Source organism: Leuresthes tenuis, unplaced genomic scaffold (genome assembly GCF_036924035.1).
Source record: "Leuresthes tenuis unplaced genomic scaffold, fLeuTen1.0.hap1 SCAF_11, whole genome shotgun sequence".
NCBI classification, from domain to species: domain Eukaryota; kingdom Metazoa; phylum Chordata; class Actinopteri; order Atheriniformes; family Atherinopsidae; genus Leuresthes; species Leuresthes tenuis.
The window spans coordinates 22,533,032-22,551,321 of NW_027325365.1; the positions used below are offsets into that span (position 1 = coordinate 22,533,032).

Below are 18,290 nucleotides of genomic sequence, written 5' to 3' on the forward strand. Positions count from 1 at the left end.
ATTAGAATTTTATGATAACATGATGTGTTCTCAATCCTGTGGATAATGATGACTACCTTTGTTACTTTAACCATTTTTGGTAACACTATGTTAATATTAACATGATTAAGAAAAAAATATATGGCATTACTTCTGTACTTTTGGTCATTGTTTATGAATGCAGGATACTGATGCTCTTAATTAAGCACAGCTATTTTTTTATCATTGGTGCCCACCCACACAGACATTTCACCTCTCAGATTGCCAGTGCTTATATCGTCAGTGAGAGCCAAACAATCTGGCTTCCTGGAGGACATTAAACACGGCAGGAGCAGTGTTACTGCCAAAAAAAATACAATTAAAACTGGTTCTTTTTTCTTTTTTTGTGTGCACACTACACGAAAGCGAAAACACAAACATTTTTATTTACTGATTAAATTATTAACCGTTATTTCAATTAGACTCTAAATGCAGCATGCCCCTGCTCTGTCTAAAGGTTATTTCAACTTCTCAAAGAGGTTGAAAGAGCTTTCATCAAGACAAAAAGTTGATGCTCACGAGAAGCTGATTTTTGATACGAGGCCTTTTTTTGTCAAGGAACATGGCGAGTCCCGTTTGATGAATCTCTGCACCTCTTAAAATGGGATTTCAGACTGAACCCTCTTCTCGCTCTCATTTGACAGAGCCTATAATTGGACATGTCAGTGGCAATTTAACATGATCCGTTTATTTACCAATCCATCCTGTGAGTCATCAATCACCTGACCCAACCCGCAGCGCCTCGTCTCCACAGCAGACGCAGCTCACACTTTTACTTGTGTGTGAGATGGGCGGTGGTGCGGGTGGCTGTGCGGTGGTGTACGTTTGTCTGGCTTTGACCCCCACGGTGTTAGCGGACATGGTGTGCTATTTGAGCAGGCAGCGATCACGGTTATTGGATGACATTTGGAGCGGGCCGAAGTGTGCCGGTGTAAGCCTTGAATAAATACAGGGAAGGCTCCCTGCCCGCCACTGACCTTTGCATGAGCAGGCAGGGTCAGGAGGCCTAATACTATGTTATTAAGGATATATTATTTGTACCACCTGTAACTGACTCTTGTAGGCAGTCTCCATCGAGGCCTTTCTTGCTGCCTTTTTTTTTCTCTCACTCTTGATGGAAGTGCGGTCACTGTATGCATGGTGTGTGTGTCATTCCACAGGTGCGTCTGGAGTGGCCAACCGACCTCGCCATCAACCCCCTGGACAACTCCCTCTACATCCTGGACAACAATATTGTCTTACAGGTACAGCAAGCATCTAAATACACAGAACATGTTTGACAGAGAATGAACTGAACTTTTTTGTCACTATAAGCAGCAGTGCAGGGTGCTCAAATATTCTACACAAACTGCAGAGCTGTTACTTGAGCTCCATTTAGAGAGAGTGCTGCTAATGTAAACAAAAGCAAAGGAGGGCCTTGTCAAATATAAAAGATGCATGCCGGTCTCTGCAGGAGTGGGTAATTAGTAAATGTCGCTCAACTTGTTATCCACAGTTAATGAATTGCCTACTTGAGCTTCTATCTTTTGAAAACGTAATGAGTCAGACTTGTTTGATTCACCAGATCAACAAGAACGTTTGTTTCTGCAGAGCTTTTGCCCCTGTTTTTATGGAGACTGATAAACCAAAGTGTATTTCTTTAGGTGTCAGAAGGTCTTCAGGTGCGCATAGTGGCAGGGCGTCCCATTCACTGCCAGGTCCCGGGTATTGACCATCACCTCGTGAGCCGGGCAGCTGTGCGAGCCACCCTGGAGGCTGCGAAGGCCATCGCTTTGTCCCACCTGGGAACTCTGTTCATCGCGGAGACTGATGAGAGGCGGATCAACCGCATCCAACAGGTCACTATTAATATCACACTTACTTTGACTTCATTTTGGAGGTCAGTTATAGAGTAATGTGTCATTTCTTATTTATACAAAAACCAAAAAACTCTCAAAGATTTACTCATCCCGAGCTTTAATGCAGTCGATTGAAATCATTAAAGTGTAATACAAGTAGCTATTTTTGATGTGGTGCCTACTGTATTTTGCAGCACCATCCAAATGCTCCAGCTGTGTTCCTCTTGTAAAAGTCTGGACAGATGTCCAAAAATGATCACAAAGCAATAGCCCTTGCAAGAATGTCCTCTACAGCTAAACACCTCTCGGCTGGAGATGATACCAGCAATCCATCAGGACTTATGACACTAATATACCCTCTGTTGTCAGGCTGTTTGCATAACAGATGCTGTGCTGCAAGGCAATGTTCAGAAGCTGTCTCCTAAGCCTGGACAGTCAAAACTCTGAAACAAAAGAAAAGAAAGAAAGACAAAGTGTTTTCACTTTTAGGAATAAATGTATTTTTGTCCCATAGCTAGCAGCAGGCTGCCACAGAACTGCAGCATTTTGGCACCCACACCTCGAAAATACTGCCTGCTGTACTCAATCAATAGAGCCTTTGTGGCCTCTAGCACCACGCTGGGTCCATGTGGAGTCAGACAGGAACACAAAATGCTTCAGATGCCTTTTTGATGCAGACCGACTAGCCATGTTGAATAGGGCAATGAAAAGATCGCCTTTTTTAGTGTATTTGTCATTTCCAGGCCTGTATTTATCAAGCTTTTCGGCATCGGTAGAGAAAGTCAAACTAGAACAAAAATAATCCATCTGTCGACATTTAAGAAGGCGCCTACACCCGCTCAGCAGCAAGCACGAGTTTGAGATTGAGTGATACTGTTTTTGTCACGCAGGGCCAAAAAAATGAAAAAATAGAATTAATGGTGGTGCTTTTTCACCGCAGATGTGTGCTGATGATGTTTAGGATTTCTCTCGGCAGTTTCAACAGATCAAAAACCTGGTCAGGCTGACTCAAACACTATGTGGTGCAGGAGACGTCAGATTAATCCCAGAACAGTGTGCCCCTCATAACACATACCAAATGCACACAGGAACATCTTAAATTCTATTTAAAAGACGCTCAAATTAAATGCTGCATTTCATAGCAAATGGCTGATACCAGCTGCATCTCATACTGTTTAGAAGCTGGTCTTTTGTTAGTCTTAATAAGCCCTATTAAACGTGAACGTGCCTTGGCTGCAGTATGTATTTAGGCTAAGCTTCAGCACAGTCTGCTCTCAGGGTCCAGACACAGCTGTCCATCACATGGATGCAGGGTATCTTGCCAAAACATCAAGGACTGCACATGAATAATCAATATGTGTTGGATTTTTATTTCAGCCTTTTATAGCAGTACTGAAGTTATTGAATATGCACAATACTGGAGCTAAGGGGTGCATTAAAATCACAATCATTACGCCCCAAATTAGCTCCACTGTGGCTGCGTTTGTTTTCAGTTAAGGGCAAATTGCAACAACTTGTTTTTTTGGTAAAGCAAGCACATTCTTGAGGATGGAGCTTTTATCACCCTGTGAAGAACTTTGTCATCATTATTTCAAATCGAGGTCCTGTTTTTCTATACTGCACCAGGTCTGTAAATGAGCTTGTTTTTCCTCTTATTGCCCTCCCGCCGGGATACAAAACTGACTAATTTAGATCTTAAGGAGAATCCTGGAGGAGATATGAGCATTTTCCTAGGTCAAGGTGATAAAAATTATTTTACTCCTACGCCTAAAATATTGACTTTATGCGCTTTGGGTTCTACTCAGAGATGCTTCATGGAAACACATTTTATAGAGATAGTTCAGTATTTGGGAGAAATATTCTTATTTGCTTTCAACACAAGAGCTGGTTTGAAGATCAATGCCACTCCCATGTGTGTGAATTGATTATGTGGCTAAAAGCACGCAGCTGGTTTGCTTACCACAAAGAGTCGAAACAGAGTAAAACATCCTGGTTCTGTCGGATCTACATACAAGGACGCCTATAAGGAGTTCCAATGAATGAGATGGACCTTTAAGCTGGTGTCAGTACTCTCTTCTCAGTCCAGACCTGACAACATATGAAGTGACATCTTTGAAAAGCACGTGTTATGTCAACTTTCTGTGAGGGAATGTTAGTTTTACTCCACACTGTCATATCCTTCAGGATGTCTTGTAAAATTTGGCTATGAAGCCATGTTCTCTGAAGGATTCCTCTCAGGCACTGAAGATGCATGATACCCCTTTTTTCCTTCATGTTCAAAAGTCAATAAATACCATATGCCAGGTAGTTGTTGATGACGCAGGAGCTGATCGATGCCAAATACAGTACTGTCCAAAAGTCTTGATCCACCCCTCGTTTCTTGATATTTTGCTTCCAATCAGCCACACTTTCTTGTAATCTTGTAAATAGTTGTTCTTTAGACATCAGCTGCTTTTTCACTCGTACTCAGTCCTGTAGGGGAATGTCTTTCTTTGTTTGTTGTTTGACACAGACCTATTAATCATTCAAGCAAAAAAAAGGCACATAACTCAAGGGATGAACTTGTATCTACTAATAACATACTACTTGACAAAGAACCAATTCTAAATTGTATCTTTAGGTACTCACACACACAATTGATGAAGAAGTAAGGGTGGCTCAAGACTTTTGCACATTACTCTACATGTTGTCATTTTTTAAAAATTCACTTTTAATATAATTCCTTTGCAATATCTCCACAATTCCTTTTTAGCTTAAACTAAATTCTTATCTTGTCTGAGAGATGACGACTTGTAGAAGCCGATGATGAAATATGATCTCCTGTTCCAAAATGAACTCCCGCAGCACTTTCCTGCCATTTGTGAAGTGTCGGTTTTTGAAAACTCCACAGGTTTCAACCAACGGGGAGATATCGATTATCTCGGGAGCCCCCACGGACTGCGATTGTAAGATAGACCCCAACTGCGACTGCTTCTCTGGTGGGTCATCAAGCACACACTCACATACAAAAACACACTTTTTACATGAGGGAAGGATTAAGTAATGTGAGAGTATTGGATTATTTCCAATAGGATTACAGTAGACCAACAAAAATGAGATAAATAAAAAACATATAACAGCATTTCAGATCATATCTTACTTGGCCGGTTTCGGGAGGATATTTAGAGGAAACCAGAACTGGACTAATATGATTTGATAAAGTCAGTAGGTCTTCATATCGAATGAATAAATCTCACAGTCTGTCTATCCCTGCTAGCCAGTCATTTTTTGTTTACAGAATGACTTTTTTTTGTCTGTCTCCTACATTGTTCCCCTCTCTCTTTTCATCCTGTTTGACTTATTTAAGCTGATTGGAATCTTAATGTCTGAGAGGAGTCGCTTTGACGTTTATCTAAAAAACACTAAAACGACACGATAGTGAGGTTCATGTAAATCATAACAATATGTAAGAAAGAGGAGACCATCCATAGTGTCACAACGGAGAATGTAATTTGACTCAGAATGTGCGTGTATGTGTTCTGGTTACCGAAGGTGTGTGTGTGTGTGTTTTTGTATTCAAAGGAAGGCTTCTTTTTTGCTAAAACCTCCAGCTAGATTTCAGTGGGAGCCAACTCAAGAGAAACCTTTCAAATCCATTCAAATTACAGCTGGTGGAAGAAAAAGCTCAGTTTTTGATGCCGAATGTTCTAACCGGTTGGTGTGTCATTGAAGGGCAACTGAGGTGTAATAAAGGGAAGAAGGAAGGGACCAAACAAATAAGCAGATGTTCTTTTGACGGTTAGGCCATGCTTTCATTGTAAGTGTCAGAGGATGTGATTTTATCATCTAATTCTGCTCATGAAAATCTGTTTCTTTTCTATTCAGAATGGTGGGAAGTGTCTCTCCTGTGCCACAAGCCAATGGGCTGTAACCATCCCTATTTCTTGGGTTGCACTTTGCATATTTTCAATCATGTCTTGCTGTTAACAGATGATTACTCTCTTCAGAGGCTTTCCGTTTCCATCCCGTCACCGTAAACACTTACACACTGACTTTGAACATGCACACTCATGTGAGCGCACACCGGCAAATACAAACGGACGTGAACACACACGTTCACAAAGAAATAGAAACACACATAATGTGCGTGCTGTCGAAAGATAAACTACCTCCCTACTGCCTGTACAGACCCATCAGAGGGCCCGGGCCTACTGCTGACAGCATCCGAAGGCCCTCACCCGACTATTATCCCACTGTGCCACCAAAGACATCTGGAAGCATTCAGTCACTGACTTTCACTGTCTGATAATGACGAGGTCACTATCAAGATGGTCATCATATCCACTCCATTGGGAAGCTACAGCATCCCAACATGTCCAACTCCTGAGCCAACCTGATAACCGCCCAAGCGGCACCATGGAGTCTTCATATTTTACAAACCGTTGTGTGACTTCTGTCTCTCGGGGGAAATATGATTTTGTATTACTCAGTATGTTTGGGACTGATGATGCGTTAATTTATGCTTTTGTGCTGATAGAACAGTTTAACCTCACAGAAACAATGTGCTCTTTTTGGTCTCATCAGGAGATGGAGGCTACGCTCGCGACGCTCGTCTCAAAGCCCCCTCCTCTCTGGCAGTGGCCCCCAATGGCACCCTGTACATTGCTGATCTGGGCAACATCCGGATCAGAGCTGTCAGTCCTAACCAGCCTCAGCCTAGCCCTACAGGACTCGTGGAGATCAGCTCCCCGCTGGACCAGGAGCTCTATCTCTTCAGCCAGGTACACAATGCTTAAGCCCTGTCAATAAACAACGCATCGTTGCAAAAACCATAGCTGGATCCCTGAGTTTTAAATCTCAGTAAAGGTCAAAATAAATAATAAGGTGTGTTGTGTGAGTGTGGTGATGTGTGTTACCTCTGTATTAAAAGATAATTACAGTGTAGCCATTTGTGAGTTATATTTTATTTTCTCAGATTTATTCAAATTCCCAATGCTATGTTTACAAACTAACCTTTAATTCACATTAATTTAAAGTCATTTTGTTTTCAAGTTCGTAACTCGCTGAGCGATAAATGAACCATTAAACGATTTTTACGAACATCGCTAATTTATTTTGGCTTAAGCCATGCAAACCATAGCTTATGTGGAGTTTGTTATGTGTATCGAATAACTGCCTTGTGTAACCTGAGCCAGCTGACAAAGCGAGCAGTAGCTCGCTAATGTGAGAGCATTTGAGGGTAAAAGGCGTGTCTCTCCTAAAACATATCAGGTAGAGGTGTAAAGATTTACTGATACGAATCGGATCCCAATCGTAACATTAAAGAGGCAGTGACATTGTTACACTGACTCCCGGAGATGTCCCAATCAGAGCGGTGAAGGTGGCATACACCCGCCATCGTTGTTGGCAAAAAGCTGATACAGTAGCCAACATCCAACATGCTAACACGGTTTATAACCCACCATCACATTCTAGTATCTGGACATCATTTGGATTATACAAGAAAGGAAATTGTACAAAAGTCCAATACATTAGAGCTGAGGTACAAAATTAAAACTAGACTGAATCAAACAAGCATTTTTTTTCTGCTTTGTAAAGTTAAGATAGTTAAGATTCTCTCTTGTTTGATTAAATGTATGATTTTGATAGATCTATAGAATACTCCATGTACATAAATGGCTTATTTTAATTAAAAATGAATATCTACATTCAATAAATCTTAAAAAACTCTATCAGACTACATTAAATCTAATTAAATAATTCTGTTTAAACGTGTATCAACCCTGAATTGTATTGTACTCTTAGTAAGTAGATATATAGCAAATCTTCTTGTAAAGAAGAGATAATGAACTAAGGCTGGGTGATTCAAAATTATCTATGTTTAAGCAGAGCTGACATTGAGTGTACAGGCCTTGAGAATCTTGTTAATCAGTCCATTTGTTTGCTTTTTCATTAATTGCCCTTTTGGTGCATTTTTTGAACAATAATAAGTTATGCTGCAACTCACGATGCTTCAGGGTCCTCCTGTTCATACAGTCGATTGTTATAATGATGCCGTCCCTTTTATGTGTAAAAGCTACCACCTTGAAAGAACTTCCATGCAGACTTGGATTAACAGATACCTTCTACAATCCAATCATGACAGTCTTCCTCTTCTATTTTGCGACAGAACGGCTCCCACATGTACACCAAACACCTGATTACCGGCCACTACCTTTACAACTTCTCTTACGGCACAGACGGCCAGCTGTCTGGGATGACATGTCGCGATGGCCACGGCCTCCAGGTGAGGAGAGATGCTCATGGAGTGCCCCTGTGGCTGGCTCTACCTGGCGGACAGGTGTACTGGCTGTCCCTTAGTAACAGCGGAACGCTGAGGAAGGTGTCAGCCCAAGGCCATGACATTGCTCACATCACTTACCATGGCAACACAGGACTCCTAGCAACCAAGAGTGATGAGAACAGTTGGACCACAGTTTATGAGTAAGTTTACATCTTCTCTTGCACTCTCATACATTTTTGTCTCCTCAATGTTTTCTTGTTTTTCTTTCTCTCATTTATTTCTGTCTTTCCCTCATTTATTTCTATCAATTGTGTTTTGTTGCTTGACTCTGAATGTGTTTACACTTGCACTTTAGCCATTGTGAAAGAGTACATGAGCGGTGTGAAGTGTGAGTGCCATCTGGTGGCTTCTGCATCGCCAGCACTGTAGAAAGATGTGGGGGGGGGGGGCGGGAGGGGGTCCTTCTTAGTCTTTGCTTAAGTGACTGCGAGGCAGAGGGACATCTCTGCAACACTTTGATCACATATACGCTCAGTTTTGTACATAAAATACACACACTAAAACACATCTGTGTGAATTATTCACCACTGCCAACTCAGTCTCTGTCTCAAACTCCACAGCTGGATAATTACACATATAAATCATAGTTGACACTTAGTCTGTGCCAGTGAAAGGGGGAAAATAGAGAGCCTGTGTGTGTGTGTACGTGTGTTGTGAGATGTACTTGTGTATGACTGTTTATTTGTCTATGCCTGTCTCTGTGTGTTTGTGCTCACACACTGTGGCCTTTGTGTTTATTCTCTTAGGTACAACAGCGAGGGTCGAGTGACCAACATCACCTTACCCACAGGGGAGATAACCGGTTTCCACGGCAACCTGGAGCGCTGGTCACGTGTGGAGGTTGAAGCATCCAACCGCGAGAACTTCATCACCAGCACCAACTTGTCTGCCAGTGACACCATCTACACGTTCAAACAAGGTGAAGGATCATGATCATGAATCTCTGTGCATTGTTCTTTTTCTTTTTTCTTTTCGTTTTCCATTCATCATTAGTAATATTAGTGAAGTGTAGGAGGTCAGAGAGGTTCTTCATGTTCACAAGTTGACAAAGAGGAAAGACGACAGCTTTACAACCCTGCAACAGCGCCTGTCTAGTTCACCACAATTGTAGCACTAAGCTGTTTATGAGTCATGTGGGGAGCTCTAAAAAGATATGAAACACACACAGATGCAAAAGGAGGGTGGAGTACAAGGCTGTAGCCATGTTTAAACATTTATGACAAGCAAGCTGCAATAATAGTAATAGCGTTGTCTTCATCGTCTGCAATAACCGTACGTTGAGCATTTACAGTAGTTACAAAGGATCCACCCCCTCTCTTTCTATCTCTCTCTATAAACATATATATCTAATTCATATATGGATCTGATCGGAACTTTACATTAGCAGATGGGCAACCAGCAAGAAAAAAAGAACTATTTCTTTATACATTTTTTTTTCTGTTCATGACCAAAAAGAGAGACAGATCTGACTGTTTTGTGAAATGCCTTAATGACTGTTGGGTGGGGGGCAGAGAGGAGAAGAAGAAGAGAAAATGAGAGCAGAGTGGAGAAGCCACTCATGGGAGCAGTTTCTTCTCTTGTCATCCCTTTAATTGCTTCCTAGCAGTTGTCACAATGACAGCACTGCGGGGAGGGAAAAGCTGCTCCGACGCACGCAGATGCACGCAGATGCACTCACATGCGTGCACTCACATGCGTGCACTCACATGCGTGCACTCACATGCGTGCACGCGGCGCCGGAGTGCAACTGAGCTGCTGGCAAAAAGTTGAAATGACCCGCCATTTTAGAGTGCGCCTTTACTTCCACCACCTAAATTTCCGGCATCTCCACCTGCCTTCAGGCAACAATAACTGTATAGGAAGAAGAAGGATTTATAGTGGTTGAGGGAATAGAAGTAACTATCTAGTTTATAGGCCGTGTTAAATTTTATGATTAAAATATAGTTTTATGTTTATTTTTCTTTTTATTAATCGTGTTTTAGGGTTCGCAAAGACGTGAGTCAGAGTGTTAATGAAATGTGTACATAATGTATGAAATATTACTCAGAATAATACAGAAATGAGGGAACTGATTCTGAGAAACATTTGCAATGTGTGAAAAACTGTTATGGCCAAGCTCTCCTTTCTCACAAACACCCCCTCCCCCTTTTGCTCTCTTTTCTTCGTGGTCTCTCTCTTGCCTCTTTCCACTGCTCTATCTCTCATTATCTATCTGTCATTTTCCTTCTCTCCTCCACTGTTCGAATAGATGTTTTTCTAAAGCTGAAATAGCTGATACAGTGATGTGCCGCAATGATATAAGCAATTAATTCAAACAAAACATGTATACAAAGAGCCAGACATTGCATTCATGCAGTCTGCGACTGTTTCTCAGATTTTTCTCAAGGCCGTTTTTTTTTCTTTCCACTGACTGAAGTTTATCACACTTTTTTTTTTTTTTTCACATGTTGCTGCATGTTTTGCCTCCTGGTGTGCATGTGTGGTTTTGTGTCTGTTTATATGCATGACCCACCTGTGGTTAATGATCAACCCACCCAGATCACGCTCAGAGTTCATACAGAGTCAGCGCTGACGGCTCGTTCCTCGTGTCGCTGGCGAGTGGGATGGAGCTGTCACTCAGCACAGAGCCCCTTCTCCCAGGAGGCGTCGGGGGAGGAGTCAGTCCCACGGCCAGCCGCTGTAACATCAGCCTGCCCGGAGACCATGCCCCAAGTCTGATAGAGTGGAGGCAGAGGAAGGAACAGAGCAAGACCAACTATAGCACTTACGAACGCAGGCTCAGGGTAAAACATCAACTCGGATAGTCTTTACACAACAGCAGGTTTTATTTACAGCATGATACACAGCTGAATCAGTCAACATATCAACAGTGAGTTCATGTGAAGAAGTGTGAATACATCAAATAATCACCTCAACCTCTGTGTAATCTGACCTTTAATTGTAGTGACGAAAAATGGCACCTTAAAATTCACCGTTCAATGCAATTGCATTAGTATTCCAGGTTTTTGTTGCACAACTTGTTGGATGTACTGAGTGATGATGATTTCATTGGAGGCAAGGCTCTGGGTCAAATGACTCGGCCCCTGTTAGCTGTACTTTCCACAAGTCACACCCCAGTGACAACAACTCCTCTCTTTTTCTTTAGTATGGAAAGTGCACAAGCGGAATATTTCATAAGAAAAGGACATCTTATCTCATGTGTACTAATTAATTTGTATTCCTCAGGACTCTGTTTTCCTCTTGTTCTCTCATTCACAAGCCAATTTATTATTATTATGCAGGCTGGGTTTGCTCTAAATGTCACAATTAATTTGTCTAAGCTAATGAAATCTTTACTTGTCTCACACATGCCACTTCATTTATATTTGGATGTCTGCTGCCCTATTCAGAGTTTATGATGATTATAAAGCTGTAAAATTAAAAAGTTTGTATTCTGCTCTCCTCGCTATCTGACACTTTTTCTTTTCTCAGGCACACAACAGAAACCTGCTGTCCATTGACTTTGATCAGAACACCAGAGTGGGGAAGATCTACGATGACCACAGGAAGTTCACCCTCCACATCCAGTACGACCTGTTGGGTCGACCTGTTGTGTGGTCTCCCAGCAGCAAATACACAGAGGTGAACATCAGCTACTCCAATGGGGGGCTATTGTCGGCCATCCACCGGGGAGAATGGTCTGAGCGGCTTGAGTATGAGAACGACAGGGCGGTGTCCAGAGCCTGGGTCAACGGCAAGATCTGGAGCTACACATACGCAGACAGAGTGAGAAAACCCGTCATAGAAGAATGCAACTTTCTTGCTGTCTCATGCTTAGATTTGTTTGGTGACATCATTGCTCTTTAGTTTTGTCTTTACTGTTAGCAGAAATCTATTCCTCCCACATTTAATTTGTCTGCTGCTTTAAGGCTGCTGCTTTCATCTGAAACCAAAGCTAAAGCTACTGGGATGAAAAGCTCTTCTGTAGTGGGATTAGAAGCTACAAGTGAAAGCATTTGCTTTTAAAACGCCATTTTATTTCATTTTTACACATTTGGAATGTCAGACTTAATAGTGAATATCGAATCCATATTTCATTTCAATACAGACCGGCTGAACTAGCTTTTTAAACCTGCTTTGACAGTGTGTCTGCATCGCTACAACAATGCATAGCTTTGAGAGCGGCAAGTCAGAAAATCTGTTCTTTGTGATGCATAACATAACTCAAGCAAGTGTCAAGGTTCTGCGATAGGATTTTCACAGAGTTGTGAAAAGGAAAGCAGTTTCCTGAAAGGGGGTCTTACAGTAAATACTTGCATTGCTTTGAGAAATGTTTAGAAGTAATTTACAGTCTGTAATTTCCAACGTCAAGGACTGAAAGATAGTGGGTGTCAAAGCAGAGATCTACCAGAAGGGTATAACTTGTGTTCTTGAAATTACCTGAAATATTTAATGGCAGGATAGTCAGCCAGACATATATTTTGTGTCAAGATGGTCCAAGACACAATTAGAGTGTAAAAGAGCTTATATTACAAAGCCATCCAGAAAGTGATAAAAGCCTGCATGTATTATTAATACATTAATATCTTGCCCTACAGTCAAATAGAAAAGTTGAATTGTTTCACTGCTTTTGTAATGTGCAGATTTTTAAAGCTTCACAAAGAAAATTAAAAAGCAGAAACAATTAGCAGCAAACAAAATAGCTTCTCCTTGAAAAACCCAGAGTTCCAATTAGTTTTTTATTTTTCCTTTTTCTCCCCTCCATTTTTATCTGTCGTCACACATGTTGCAAATTAAATAGCTTGCCGTGAATAATAAAACAAAATCAAAACCAAGTTTGCATCTGTAGAGCAGCATAAAGTTTTCACCAAATGTTTTCACTGAAAGAGAAAACCCAATGAAACCACCGAGCTGCCGTCCTACTCATGAGCCTCTGTCCGTCTGTCTGTGTACTTGCAGTCCATCATGCTGCTCCTGCACAGCCAGCGGCGCTACGTGTACGAGTACGACCAGACGGACCGCCTGGTGGCAGTGACCATGCCCAGCATGGTGAAACACACCCTGCAGACGATGCTGTCCATCGGCTACTACAGGAACATATACACTCCCCCTGACAGCCAAGCCTTGTTCATGCAGGACTACACCCTGGACGGGCGTCTGAAAAGGACTCAGTACTTGGGAACAGGACGCAGTGTGATCTACAGGTAGACTCACAACATTTAACAGGCTGCTTGTTTTGTCAATCAGTGTGAGGAGACCATGCGTGAAGGTGTGGAAGACGGCTCTGGTGGTTTTATTTTAATGAGACTCTGGGGCATCTCGCAACAATAGTGGGCCATATGAAAACATAACACTGATTGCCTCAATATGGGTTCTGTAATTAAAGGCTAATCTTAAAATGCAACAGACGCAACCAGCTGTCCTTATAAATTAAACATAAATATGGCTAATGAGAATGATTGATTATAGGTCAAATTCTGCATCAGCCTGCTATATCAGATGCCACTGATCTGATTTTGATGAAAGTTGGAGGACTGATTCAGGCAGTGTTCTGGCATTTAACATTTTTAATACTCATTGACTCGATGAGAGTACTGTAATAAATGGTCCCATTTTCAAGATTTGAAAGGCCATAACTGCGACAGCAGCTGTTCTGATTTTGATGAAATATTGAAGTATGATGGAGCCTCTTTCTAAGTTGGCCCAAAGGGATTCTTGTATTATTCATATGGCATAGCATGTTTACTTAGATTGAACATCAAATGCATTCTACTGTGCTTGATGACTGTACTTGTTTATCATCTGTTGTATTTTTTTTCTTTTCTTTCTTTATTTTTTTTATTTATCAAGGTATACACCAGCAGCACGGCTCTCGGAGGTGGTTTATGACTCCACCCTGGTGACCTTCACTTACGATGAAGCCTCCGGCACTGTCAAAACCATTCATCTCACCCATAACGGCTTCATAAGCTCCATACGATACAGGCAGACAGGTACATATTCTCATGTACTCACAACGAGCATGAGCTATACAACCAGGAGCCACACATAAAAAATGTAAGATATGTGGAGAGTCATCTTAAAAGGGATCATTTAAAAGGGGACCTACGTGATCATAAATCATTCTGTGGGCTTGACTGGCAGCATCTGCAGTTTTGATTTCATGGGTGGTATCAAACTCTGAAGTCTGGCTTTGAGTCAGACATCACACTGTTTCATCGGAGACTGACGCAGCCACAGTTAGATGTGTGAATAGGCATAAACATGTTCAGGTGGAAGAGAGTGTGGTCTACCACAGCTGTAAATACGAGACCACCCCCTGCGCTCAGAGCTGCGCTTTCTCTTCCCCATCTCTGCCACCAGGCTGCCTGATCAAAGTTTCCAGGTGACTGTAAAATGTTAACCTAATATGTGGTAGGTGAGGTGTGGCTATAGTATACCATGCCAGCCTGTTAACAGTTACCCGTCTTCATTTGTGCACTATTTATGTGGGACAGGAAATTCTGAAATTCTAGTCGGGGCTCTGAGGTAAATTTTAAAGCCTCACAAAGAAAAGTGGAAACGATTAGCAGCAAACAAAATAGCTTCTCCTTGAAAAACCCAGAATTCCAATTAGGTTTTTTCTTTTTCTTCCCTCTATTTTTATTTGTCAGAATACATGATTAAACCCTAAATAACTAAACTATAGTTTTCCCTTCGTAACAATTAGCTTAGAAGTCATTGCACCTTATAAATGGTTGTACCGTGAGGTTAAGGCATGACCGTCAATAGGTCTTTAGCTGTCGCAGCAGATATATTCCCCGCTTTTGTTAATAGAGCTCAGCAAGTTACAGGGTCTGTCCAGGGTTGTTGAGAGCACTCTCATCTCGGCTGCTGGTTCACTTTCCAGTCCTTTGTGATTGGCGAGCTGTGATCAGGTGTCACTAATCTGCGAGGCGCAGCTATGTGTGCGCGTGTTTATCACTTTGCCCTCACTGTGAATAGACTCTCACCTTCCTTTAACTGATCTCATTTCAGCAGAACAAACGGAGCCTTAGAGAAGGGAGAGATAGTGGTAATTGTCCCTTGAGAGGAGACAAGAAAAAAAATAAGGCACAAAAAAAGGGGGAAAAAGAGAAATGGTGGTGTTGAGAGGAAGGTGAGGAAGGAAAAGGAACAGAAAAAGAGGGAAAGATGACAACTCAGAGAAGTGACAGCTAGGGAAGCAAGACGAACAGACTGCGACTTCCCTTGGGCTGTGGAAAAGCCTCCACCTCACTCTCAGTGCTTCTGCCATTTTCCCTTTAGCACAAGATCAGAATCAACATTCCACAGAAAGTAAAAATAGGAGATGCAATGCTGATCCAGCTATCTAGCGGCTCCAAAACTAGATACTTAGTCATTTTAACTGCAGTCAGAGTCACCTCAAATAGCAGCATAATAGTGTTTCATTAGCAGGCTCTTTTTCCAAATAAAGGAAGAACTGCAGTTGCTAGCAGCAGAGGTGACGAATGCTGTTGTTAACGTCGATGTTCTGACATTAAGGAGCACATTGGCCCATCATGGCTATTGTCTTTAGATTTCATTATCTCTCCATATTAAAGGTCACCACTGGAAATGCCATAGTAATGTGTGTAGAGTTAAGATTGAATGGATTGAACTATGTGTGTCCATGTTAATGATGTTGAGTTAGTCTTTGATTTAAATTAATTACACAAGCTTGTATCGGTTGTGTTATGGCAGGTTTTAAACATGTAAATGCATGTATAATGTGCAAAGTGTATGAAATCTTGTCCTCTGCACAGGTCCCCTGACAAGTCGGCAAATCTTCCGCTTCAGTGAAGAAGGCTTGGTCAACGCTAGATTTGACTATAGCTATAACAACTTCAGAGTCACCAGCATGCAGGCGGTCATCAATGAGACCCCATTGCCCATTGATCTGTACCGTTATGTTGACGTATCTGGAAGGGTTGAGCAGTTTGGCAAGTTCAGCGTCATCTTCTATGACCTCAACCAGGTAGGAAGCTAGTAACTGAGACGTGGTATGCATGAATAATGATACCCCACTGGAGCCTTAATATTGTGTTGAAACTGTATTAATCAGTATTTTGGGCTAATTGACTGTGATGTAAGAGAAGTTCTCCATGTCAAATAACACAAAGATAATAACAACCTGACCCTGTTGTTTCTCTGCAGCTCTGTAGGTGGATGCATTTTAGCACCTTTTTCAGCTCATTGTTTTGGAATTATTGCCCACAAACTTCACTGTTTGGTTTTGATTTAACAAGCTTATTTCCATGACAGATCAAACAAATATATTACTGTGTTAGTCTGACAAAAACTGGACTTTTAAATGCATTTAAACAAGTTCGTCTGACTGAATTTGTACGAAATCGGGGTTCTCAAACCAGGACTAACTTCATAGTCCATAGGGTCACAGCATCAAACATACTTTGGTTATTAAGTCATTTATCCTCCTGTGCATGTACACTAGGACAAACTGGTCCAGTTAAGTGACCATGTTGAGCTGTAACCATATCTTGACTCAACTGTGCACATAAGCATGCTAACTTTTTCAAATTTACTTTCTTTCCACCCGCAGGCAGGTGGCGGCTTGTTGAAAACCCAAACAGACTTAAATAAAGACAGAATATTGGAATTAGATAAATCTGCCCAAACTGCACTTCTGAATGTGTGGACAGCAATAGCTTGCTGTAAAAACATTACGTTCTGTCGCCCTTAATTCAACAGTAAAAATGAGTAACTTCCTTAGACGGTCAGATTCCAGGCTGAATGAGTCCTCTATGTTTGTGGGTGTCTTAGGTTATTACAACCCATCTGATGAAGCACACCAAGGTGTTCAACTCCTACGGTCAGGTGGTAGAGGTCCAATATGAGATCCTAAAGTCCATTGCCTACTGGATGACCATTCAGTATGACTCAGCAGGGCGCACAACCACCTGTGACATCAGGGTTGGCGTGGACAGCAACGTGACCCGTTATACTTATGAGTATGATGCAGACAGCCAGCTGCAAAGTGCCTCAGTCAATGAGCGGCCTCAGTGGCGGTATAGTTACGACCTCAACGGAAACATAAATCTGCTCAGCCACGGGACAAGTGCTAGGTAAGTGGGTATCTACTACTTATAAATCATTACTAAACCAGAATAAATGCATTCCATTCAATACACCATTCCAGCCATGCAAGCAGCATGGTTTTTGAGATGGTGATGGTCACTTCAGTGACTGGAATTGTAATTAAGATGAATAGATCTCCCAGTTAGATAAAAACTAGTAGCTAGATAACACAAGACTGCATTCTTGTTCTCATATTAAAGAATCTTACAAATGCTGGTAAGCAAAGGTATGTTAGATAACTGCAAAATGCAGCTGCCTATATCTGTCTTGCCTATAACATTCTTGGAATTTGCAAAACATATCTTTACTGAAATGCAAGACTTGTTGCAGGTTTTATCCATAAGTTGCTAAATACAGCTAGCCGGTGAGTTCAAGTTCAAAATAAACAGTAAATCAGGAGAGCTGGAAATTTCTCTGCACTTTCTGTATATTGGTGATTTTTTTTTAATTACATCATGGCTAAGTAATGCATAGCACAAAGTTTTGTGAAATTCATAGCTCTAACATTAACTCATGAACACAACTAGCCTGCTGTCCTTGTCTTTCGTGTGTGTCTGTGTGTGTGCATTATGTCTTATGGGAACAAGACTTTATTTAATTTTAATATATCAAGCTTTTTTTTTTTTTTACTCTCCAGATGGTGAATTTATGTTTTAAAACTGAATACCTGTATAAACTGTATATTTTAAGCTTCTTGGAGGCTCAAATGAATTGAACCAAAGAAAGGAAACTAACGAATTTCTTCGAAGCATACTTCAAACGTGCTGAAGCCATTTGGGTATTATGAAACTGTTCTCTTTTGATTAAATGATAATATGATTAATAATATTGGGAAGAAGTGTTGGCTTTTATAACTGTGAAGTAGGAAAAGTTGTTTGAAGCCTGAGTTTTTTGTAATATTGTAAGATATGCATGTAACTATTGAAAGATTTATTTTATTCATATTATTTTCTACTTTGAAATGAAAAAATGAATGTCTTGTTATTGCACAAGAGCAACAAAATTGGATTTATCCT

The 18,290-nt window shown here is 41.3% G+C and overlaps 2 protein-coding genes across 2 annotated transcripts in view; one reads left to right on the forward strand and one right to left on the reverse strand.

Moving 5' to 3' along the window:
• apool (apolipoprotein O-like) overlaps window positions 1-18,290 on the reverse strand; it is a 353,684-nt gene that overhangs the window by 305,213 nt on the left and 30,181 nt on the right. The window lies entirely within an intron of this gene.
• The window catches only part of tenm1 (teneurin transmembrane protein 1), a 177,242-nt gene that overhangs the window by 150,615 nt on the left and 8,337 nt on the right, over window positions 1-18,290 (forward strand). Inside the window, exons 24-35 of the mRNA XM_072396098.1 lie at window positions 1,179-1,262; window positions 1,662-1,856; window positions 4,747-4,834; window positions 6,420-6,616; window positions 8,005-8,318; window positions 8,925-9,097; window positions 10,717-10,961; window positions 11,650-11,943; window positions 13,117-13,361; window positions 14,008-14,150; window positions 15,942-16,153; window positions 16,960-17,261. Coding sequence (XP_072252199.1) covers window positions 1,179-1,262; window positions 1,662-1,856; window positions 4,747-4,834; window positions 6,420-6,616; window positions 8,005-8,318; window positions 8,925-9,097; window positions 10,717-10,961; window positions 11,650-11,943; window positions 13,117-13,361; window positions 14,008-14,150; window positions 15,942-16,153; window positions 16,960-17,261 — 2,492 coding nt within the window. The remainder of the gene's footprint in view (window positions 1-1,178; window positions 1,263-1,661; window positions 1,857-4,746; window positions 4,835-6,419; window positions 6,617-8,004; window positions 8,319-8,924; window positions 9,098-10,716; window positions 10,962-11,649; window positions 11,944-13,116; window positions 13,362-14,007; window positions 14,151-15,941; window positions 16,154-16,959; window positions 17,262-18,290) is intronic.